This window comes from Myotis davidii, unplaced genomic scaffold, assembly GCF_000327345.1.
Source record: "Myotis davidii unplaced genomic scaffold, ASM32734v1 scaffold49, whole genome shotgun sequence".
Lineage (NCBI taxonomy): Eukaryota > Metazoa > Chordata > Mammalia > Chiroptera > Vespertilionidae > Myotis > Myotis davidii.
This window is the reverse complement of record NW_006300375.1, coordinates 1,961,257-1,971,589: the sequence shown is the minus strand read 5'-3', so window position 1 is coordinate 1,971,589 and position 10,333 is coordinate 1,961,257. Positions and strand designations below refer to the sequence as shown.

General features: G+C 35.5%; 1 protein-coding gene across 1 annotated transcript in view; it reads right to left on the bottom strand.

The window, feature by feature from the left end:
* The window catches only part of SEMA3A (semaphorin 3A), a 231,698-nt gene extending 221,391 nt beyond the window's left edge, over nucleotides 1-10,307 (bottom strand). Inside the window, exon 1 of the mRNA XM_015572694.1 lies at nucleotides 9,796-10,307. Coding sequence (XP_015428180.1) covers nucleotides 9,796-9,907 — 112 coding nt within the window. The 5' untranslated portion in view covers nucleotides 9,908-10,307. The remainder of the gene's footprint in view (nucleotides 1-9,795) is intronic.
* Between the last annotated feature and the right edge of the window lie 26 nt (nucleotides 10,308-10,333).

Here is a 10,333-nt window from a genome sequence, read left to right as displayed (position 1 = left end):
AGAGCTGGAGGCCTCCCAGCACCGGGATCAGCGGAGCAGCGAGGCCTCACTGCCCCTGTGTCAAGTGGAGCCGCGAGGCCTCCCAGCACTGGGATCAGCAGGGCAGTGAGGCCTCTTAGCACCGGGATCAGCTGAGCAGCGAGGCCTCACTGCCCCGGTGTCAAGCGAAGCTGCGAGGCCTCCCAGCATTGGTATCAGTGGAGCTGCGAGGCCTCCTGGACCTTGGAGGGCAACAGGGGCAGCACCCCAACCCCCTGATCGGCCCTGCTCTGTGAGTGACAGGGAGCGGCGCCCCAACTCCCCAATTGGCCCTGCTCTGAGCCTGACCAGGGGCTGCACCTAGGGATTGGGCCTGCCCTCTGCCACCCAGGAGGAGGCCTAAGCCAGCAGGTCGTTATCTCCCGAGGGGTCCCAGACTGTGAGAGGGCACAGGCCGGGCTGAGGGACACCCCCCCACCCCCGCCATGCCTGAGTGCACAAATTTTCTTGCACTGGGCCTCTAGTATATTATAAAATGTTGCAAGATTTTAGTAGCCTGTTTATTCTGAAAGCAATTTATTCTTAAGTGAGCCAGAGAAACATCCTGAATGATAACAAAGTGCTAAGTGAATTAAAATATATGCAATATGTAACTTTGATTTCAAAGACATGTGGTATATAACAAGAATACATAGTTAAGATATTTTAATATATATTCTCATTCTGTAGCTGACATAGGTATCTTTATGTTAAAAATAAACATAAATTTATAAAATAGCAATTGCTTTCTCCATCACTTATCGGTGGGTTCGTTAAAGAAATAACAAGGCAAAGCCAAAAAATAGGAATTAGCTAGGAAAACAAGAAAACAGGCTAATATATTTTATAAACTCAAGGAACTACAGTCACAGTCATTTCTACCTTGGATAACCAAACTCAGCTTTCTTTCCTTTTTTCCATTGGTTAACAAGAAGTCTGGCCAATATAGTTTACAGATAAATCCAGAGGAGAGATGGATAAGTCCAAATGATCACTGTGTCCACTATGGAAAAATTCTCATAAGTATGTACCACTTTTCCCCCCTCATTTCATTTTAGTCAAACCCAGACAAGCACATATTAAGTCCATAATGTTCCCAGTCTGATATGCTGCAGCTTTAATTTCCCCTAGTCAAAGGACAGATTTATTTCAATGTTGCATCTGAATACAGAAAAATTATATAGCTATGGCCAGCCAGCGTGGCTCAGTGGCTGAGTGTCAACCTGTGAACCAGGAGGTCAGGGTTCTATTCCGGTCAGGGCACATGCCCTGGGTGCAGGCTTGAATCCTAGTGGGGGGCCTACAGGAGACAGCTGATGGATTATCTCTCATGATTGATGTTTCTATCCCTCTCTGCCTCTCCCTTCCTCTCTGAAATCAATAAAAATATATTTTAAAAAAGAAAAAGTATGTAGTTGTATCACTATGTAAACTATATAGAAATGTATTGTTTTCCTAAAAAGAAAAACAAATCACAAGGAAATAGTTTTTGATAGTGGTAACTACCACTCTATTTCTGCCTTCTCACATTTTTCTTGTCTTTCAGAGTTCACCTTCCTTGTGCCCTATTTTCAAAAGCCTTCTGAAGTCTTTAGGTAGATGTGAGAGGCTACCCTCAGACATCCTACTATAGTCACTTTATTATCCAAGAATCTTCTTGTTCATGAAGAAATCTGTAACATGGCTTATGTAAGTTTGTGTGTTGTATGTGTGACTTAGATATAGAATACAAGTTGAAAATACTTATTAAATAAAAATTTGTAAATAATTGAAATTCATACAGCTGAGGAAAACCTAGATTAATTTAAACCAATTTGTATAAAATGATCACAATAGTGTGTATTATTCTCTTACACTTAAAATTTAAAGATAAAAAATTAAAATTTCTAACATATATGATGATTCACCACTACTTAGAGAGTTTAGTTTGAATTTGACTTCAGGTATATATCACTTTGTTTTAGCTTTCCTCAAATATATTCCTTAAGGGTAGAGATTACAGCTTAATTTTTTAAATACATTTTAATAGTTACAATTTGTACATAACAGCACTCTTGTCCTATTAATACTTCTACTTTGTCACAAGACTAACATATTTTATAATAATCTAAAATTAAGCATTGCAAATTAATTCACATTCTACAATCAATTATAGGCCTATAAGTGCACTAAGGAAATTAGCCTTTTATGCACCCCCATCCTCTTAATTATATGAGATGGGGATCTTAGACAAAGAACTCAAAATGTATTTTGAATATTCACACTTCAGCAAAGATTCCTGTGGCTATTTTCTATCACGTCAACTCTCCTGGGCCAGTGGGTTCTTGGAAGCAAGAGCTGAGAATGGAAGAGGGTGGTGTTCCCAGAACATAGAGCACAAAACCAGGGGAAGAAGAGGCTGGCTTGGAAACGAAAAGCAAGGGGAAATGTGCAAGTGCTGCTATCCCTAAGTGGAATCATGGGTAAGGGGATCCACGGAAGGTTCTGCAATACTAAACCTTAACCAGTTGTCATAGAGCAAAGCCAGGTTTCTCCCCTAAGTGTGGACAATGAATTCTAGTCAATTTAAGGTCTCAAATGATTGTGCTTTCCACTTTGTTTGGTAGGAGAGATTTGTTTTTTCACAAACGCTCAGAATCAATGAGACTGATGATGAGAAATTTTATCGTTAGACACGATTTGGTTTTAGAATAGTCTCGCTCACTTTCTTTCCTGGCTGTGTGTCCTGAGACACAGTAATAAGGGTATTCATCCAAAATAAGGAAACAATTCCTCAACCTGGTTCCTAGAGCCTTCCAAGAGGTATGTATTCTTATATTTCCTCCATCTCTTACTTGTGGGCAAACAAAGATGACCCAGATACTTTCTGATTCAGATCCTTTCTGGAATAGGCTTAATTCATTGTCTGTGGAGATACCTCTGCTCTCAGGCCCTTTGTTCACTCCAAAATGTCTCCCTCATATCCTCCTCTAGCATCTAACACTGAGTTTACTTCCCCTACAATTCCCTTATAATGCATTTCATATGTTGAATTTGCATTCTTTTTATACTCACTTATAATCAGGTATATTATGCGTTTAAAAAACAAGGTGTGTCAAATAAAGCCCACATTCATTCAATGATGAGTGACTTTGTCTAGCCATCGGGAATATAATGATGAAAAACAATGCAGATCTGCCCCTGATAACCTTCCAATCTGGCACAACAAAGGTGATCCACGTAAGCAGGCTTACAAACTAAAGACGCAATGTGATGTATTCAGTAGAACTAAGCTTCATTTAGTTTGAGGATGAAGACTCAAGTTTGTGGTGTCATATTTTTTTTCTCAAGACAGGTTTATGATTACAGCAGCAAATGAACTTACTGTAAAGTTTGTTCAACATTGTTTCCCACGCCAGGTCTCTCTAAGCAAAGGAAACCTGGAAATGCAGGTTTAATGACTCATTCAGGAGCTGACAAGACTCCCTAAATTTGTGGTCCCATTAAGTTTTACTCAGAGCTTGTAGAAAATACTAAAGCCAATTCATTCTTCACATTTATCAACATAATTTTATTGTTTCTTATCTTTATTCCCTAATTCAAGTATACATTGTATATTTTCTTGTCCTGGGTTTGATAGAGTCCAGCTCTGTTACTGTTTAGAAATGGTGTACGAATTCCTTACTGTTACTGATGTTTATGTCTTGGCAGTAGAAGGAACATCCACTGGGGACATTTGTGTCAGATAGAATTTATTGACCTTCCGTATATTTAATTATAAAAATAATTTAAAACAACCTACAGACCAAAAGGTGTTACTCTTTTAAAAATATATCAACTGTAATTTTGTAAACATTATTTTACCTTCTCAAATAGCCACTCTCCAATTATAAACAATGGCAATCACATGCCATAGGCATGCTGCCTACTTCCTATTTAAGCACACTTAATGATTCAGGCTTAAGAAAAAGATATATATGTATATATATATATGTATATATATATATGATTTTTTTAAAATTATAGTTGACAAGCAACTTTTTAATATTAATATTGATTTTTTACAGAGAGGAAGGGAGAGAGATAAAGAGTTAGAAACATTGATCAGCTGCCTCCTGCAGAGCCCCTACTGGGGATGTGCCCACAACCAAGGCACATGTCCTTCACCAGAATCAAATCTGGGACCCTTCAATCAGCTGTCCGATGCTCTATCCACTGAGCCAAACCGGTTAGGGCTATATGACCTTTTAAATATATATTTCATACACATGAAACTGTCCCTCCAGCATTCTGATTGTTTAGTACTACCATTTCACCTGTTATTTTTTGTTATATTTTATAATTAATTTCACACGTAAAGTCTAATATAATTAAAAATATTTATTTATTTATTTATTTATTTATTTATTTATTTATTTATTTATTTATTTCTTGTAGTCATTTACTTTTTCAGGGTCAAACTGTACCAATAAAGGTATGCAAAGAGCATGTAAAATATTTGCACAATTTTATTTTAACTAATGCTTATGTTTTGCACATGTTACTTCTCCTAGAAAACTTATACCAGTGTTTCCAAGCTTGGTCTCCAAACGTTCCTCTGTGTATTTATCTTAGCAGTCTGCCCATTGCCACAGGAATGAAAGAGCTGTCACAAATTGCTAGTGCCACCTATTAGCGGAAGCATAGTACTGCAAATCATGACGATGCCTTTAAAAAGCACCTAAGAGGTCATGAGGGGTAAAATCCATCCCAAGACTCACACTTGTTCTAATTTATGTTTACAGCTGCTGGTCTTTTGAAAATAAGCTTTCAGTACATGCACTAAACCTAGATAATGTCATGGGTTTTGGAGAATTTACCTACAACTTTACCTGCATTAATGAATCATAGGTTTGTCCATAATGTTTTGATAAGTGCAATGTTTTAATCAATGAAAATGTAACTCTCCATGATATAGCACGATTTTGTAAGTGAATGTTAGATGATGGTAGATCAAAAATTTGTTTTAGTGCTGGTCTCTCTGGGAGATTTTAGAAAAAAATCAAGCATAAATGCTGTTTAAAATGGTCCTGACGAGATTTCAAAATTTTTCAAAAGATGTAAAGGTGTGATGTTCTGAGATGCAACTGTGATGTTTAGATGTGCCACTGAAGTTTGAATGAGAAAAATTTAAATAAGAACTTTACCACAAAGTTTCTTCTGGCTTACTTATAGTTCATGATAACTTTATAAGTTAGGGCACACATCTGAAATACAGTGGTATATGCACACTAGGCTTACATAGGTTATGCTCTGCAACTGACAGTTTAACTTTAATACCAGGAACATATTATATTAATTAATTATAATTAATTTTTTTCCTGAAAGGTTTCAGTTATACTAATTGTTAAATATGGAATTTAAATATAATTGACCAAAAATCACAAAATATTTGTTACTTATGTTGTGTGCTTTCTGTGTAATATTAAAAATAAGAAAACAAAGAGAAATTAGTTATTACAGACCTACACATCTATTTAGCTCATAAGCACCCAGGTATTTTATATTGCTAACAGAAGTGGGGTCTTGGAAATAATTTATATAAAGAGAAATAGCAATATACAAAAGTTAGCATTGGAAAAATTACTTAAGTTAGTGATGACTGCATATCATTATCAAAAGTTGGTTGGTTAGAGACCTAAACAGGATGGTTTTGTTGTCTCTGTTATTTTCCTACTTGCTAAAGTCCACTGTATAAATTATTATTTCAAAGGCCAATTTGTTTGGCAGCTTTACACAGAGAAGCCACAAACTGGAGACTTTCACTATCCCTCATTTAATATGACCACCATTGCATCACCAGATGTGTGATGGAGCATTTTGTTTTGTTTTACTTTTATATTATTTTGCCAGGATACACAGGGCAAGGGGAAAACAGGTTTACCAGTTGTTCATATGCAAAATAATACATTAATTAATAGATAATAATACAAGAATAAACTCTGTTTTGCATACTCAGATACATTACATACATATATGTATCCTCCTACACATTTCACTTTACCTGTGAGGAAATTTTTACTAACTTCATTTTACGCTATTATGTAAATACTTGAGATATCCATGAAAACTTTCCATGGGATTCAAAAGATCATATATATAAAATTTAAAATATGAATACTATTTTAGATCAAAAATTAATTTATTATAAGCCATAACCAGTAGATTGCAAGGGTTGGTTTTTATCAACTATTAAATATAAATATAAAGCTTTATTATTTACATATATTATATGTCCATATTTATATATTCATATATGAGTGAATGTGTGTTGTGCTTCAGTATAAGTAAAAAGAACCTCTGAAAAGTCATCAACTGCAAGAAATAATAAAATAAATCATTCATATTAATTACACTTTAAAGTGATCATAATATACGAGCAATGGCAAATAAAAATGCTCCTGCAAATTTTACTTCATAATTTTTAACTTAATATTATCTTCTAGTATCAGACACATATGTATGATAATTTTGATTTAACTGATAATGTTATTCTTAAAGAAACTACTTGACTCTGGTATAAGTAGCTTTACAAAGTATGAAAAGAAAGCCATTAAAATGTCTACCATCTATTTAAGTACTATTTACTAAGTCTTCCCTGCAAAGGTAATGTTAAAGACACTGATTTAACCTTTGGATCCACATGATCACCATCACATTGAGACTTGCATGTGTCTTTGATTTCTACTAAAACTGAAGCACACAATGTCCTGGAAAAGCTCATTACACTGAGTGATGGAACATTTGTCATTTGTTTAAAACCCCAAACCTAATTTATTTCCTTGTGATTTCCATAGCTTTTTCTGAAGTCTTCACTGCACCACACATTCCAAAGGGAAGATTACATGATATTCTTGTATTTCATGAGAAAAGTGAAATTTGACTAGTTGTGTAGGAGAAATAAACTGTTACGCACCATTTAGGTAAAGAAGCCCTTTGACATTTAGCTCTATTGCATCTCTTTAAGGAAGCAAAAGTATCTCTGGGTGAATGTTTCTTGGAGATCATTTGTAAGTGAGTGCTGAGATTTACAGAGTTCTCACATTTGCTTCCCCACAAGGATTCTAAATCAGATTGGTTCAGAGGAAAAGCCAGCATATCCCATTTTTCTAATATTATCACTTCTCCAGATGGCCCTCGAACCTCTATTCAATTCCTTTTTCCTAGAAAGTAAAGAGGTACCTTATTAGATATCTATGCACATCCACTGCAAAAGCTGGCTTCTTGTTCTTTTTCTTTCTCACTTAACATATCAAATCTCTTTTATCTCCTACCAGAAAGCAAGCACAGTGATTGCCTAAAACTTAGTCTTGGCAACCTGAGCAATGAGAGAGTTAATGGTGGATCTTTGAAAACAGTGACATGGGAAATTAGAGTTGGCAGGGATTTAACTCTTCAAAAACCATGCTGGAATATTTTTAAGGGCAATGCAGTGGATGTTTTAACTATGTTTGACATCTAATTAAGGAGGAAAAAGAAGCAGCTAAGAAAAAAAAAAAGTCTAGTTTAGTTTAGAAACAAAGTATTTATAATTGGCTACCAGACTTTTACTTTGGCAAAACAAGTGTACATGGAGAGAAAGAAAGGTAATGACAGACCAATAAACTGACAAGAAAAATTGCTTGGGCCATTGCTTTTATTCTTCTTACTGTTGTTCATTTCACAGCTTATTTTACCAAATTGCCAAATTCTAGGTATATCAATGGAGTTTTTATGTAGCTGTGGGGTAGTTTTGTAGTTAAAGGAAAGCACAATAATTATAATGGATGCCATTGCTAAAAAGAACTTAAAAGATAGTGTCAAATACATACACCTTGTTAATACATACAGCTAACTTCATCAGACAAGTTTAAAGCATGTGTACATAACAAAGGTTATTCTAATTAAATGCTAACTTTTTAAAATGGAGAGCAGTATGCTACCAGGTAAATAAGATTCTTGCAAAATAAATAAATACAACTCTCAATTCTTATTTATTTTACAATTTATTTAGCACTTAGGCAAGTAACTGTGATTGTAAGATATTTTAAATGCATTTCACGTTTCAAACTTATTTTAAAATTATAATCTATAGCCATTCACTTCTTCAAGAAGTAGTTGCATGCAAAACTTACTTATAAGGAATATAAACTTACATAAAGTAGACCATCAACCTCAGAATTAACTGGTGACATCCTCTCAAAGAGTGAAAATAGAGAGTAAAAACTGATACCAACATAGATGCCATAATATCATATACTATACCTAACAATTTAAAGACACCTACTAAACAGAGACACAATAGAGATTAATTAAATATTTAATGGAGTCTATATGTTTTTAATATCTCAGATGAGTACAATTGCAATTGCTTGCTCATGTTTAAAATGCGTTCACGTTTTAATAAAGAAAATGTTATGCCAAAAACAAATATATTTTCCAAGTAAGTGTATTTCCAAGTAAGTATTAAGTCCAAATAAACACATTTAATAGGTGTCTAATTTTCTAATCCAAAGTGTGAAAAATACACCCTCCTTTCCTATTTGTGGTCCTCATTCACACTCGGGCATTCAGAGAGATCATCCCCCTCATGTGAAAATTAAAGACTCCGGTTGCTGGCATAAGAGCAATGTACAGTATATAGACATCCCTGCAAGAGAGATTCAGTAAATTTGCTTCCCATTATAGGCTGAACACAGAATATAATTGAAGCTTCTCACTGCCCCACCCCCTATTCTAGAAATCTGAGAATCATAAGAAAGCAACACCTTAGGGAGTAAAACTACTTGAGTTCAAACAGTTTAATCTGAAACTCCACTTTGATAATACCTCAGTTATATAAGTATTTCCTTCCATTGCAAGTTATATTTATTATTTTGGAATCCAACTTAGCATTATTTTATACAAATTCATCTAAACAAATATAGAACAACTATTTTTCTTTTAAAACCATCATTAACAAACACGCATGCACATGAAACTAGAACCAAATAAAGTATTAGCAACCATGAAATAAAGCTTTTTTTTCTTTCTTAAATTTATACCTTTTTTTTTTTTTTTTACAAAAGAACTTCACACTAGTTCTACAAGTAGGGAGTAGTGTGTCTTCATTTCTTACTAAAGTATGTATGGAATTAAATAACATTATATTTTGAAGACTCTGGCTTTACCCCAATTAGCCAAATACACAGTCTTTTGTACAATCATAACACACTGTGGAAAAACTAGTCTGTTCTCTCCAGTTTATATTCTCTTGGCAAACCACGATCTACTGCTTATGTTAAGCATCTGATTGTCAGATTTGAACAAACTGAATATTCATGATGATGATTAACCATTTAGTGTCTAAAACTAAGACAACACAATTTGTCATAACAATTCTTATAGGTGAGGCATGCATATCTAAGAAGGGACTATTTTTTCAATAGTAGTGTTAAAGATATTTAAAAAGAATTAGGGTCAGAAAAATTAACAGAACACATGATCACACAGACAGCTCAGCGTTTCCCAGGCATTCAGCTCCTCTGCAAATGTGATTAAATGTTCTTTGTTTGCATTTAAATTGTCATCTCAAACAGAAGGCATGCTTTTATTTATCTATTTTTTTAAAGTGCTTAAATCATCTCAGAAAGACTCACCCAGTCATATAGGTTCCCCAGGTTAAACTAAAGGTTTTATGGATTGGGTTGGGAGGGAGTTCAAGGAATAAAAAGGGAGGGGGGCGACTGAGGGGTCATCACAGGGCTAGCCAAATAAAAGGAAAAAAAAATAAAGATTTACCTTTGTAGGATAATTTCAGCCTTGGCACATTGCTCTTCCCATTCTGATAGTTGGCTCTGGCTGTTAGTAACACTCCCCAGAAAAGACAGGCGATCCCGGTGAGCCAGCCCATGCTGCAGGCGCAGCAGGTCCGGGTGCTGCTTCAGGCTTCCCTCCTGTGTTGTGCAGCCGGAGAAGTTCAAACAATCTGAAAACTGGAGGTAACAGGTGACCTAGGTCAGTTTCATTCATAAAAGCAGACAAGCAGGACTTCACCGCAGCACTAACACCTCTTCTTCTGCAACAGTCACTGAAGAAACTTCAAAACCTCCACCAAAAAGAAAAAAAAAATCCGAGCCAGGCACCGGGTAATGAGGCACAACTGTTGTGTGGAAAGGAAAGAAAAAAAAAATTAACCAGGGCTGCTGCAGTGGCGCTTAAGAAGCAGTTCCTTTTATCTAGGCTCCTCTGATAGCCGGTGGCAGACTCTAATCCTGCTGCTCCCTGCTTCATTCGGCACCGGGGAAGCAGAATGAAAGGGAAACGAGAGGGGGGGGGT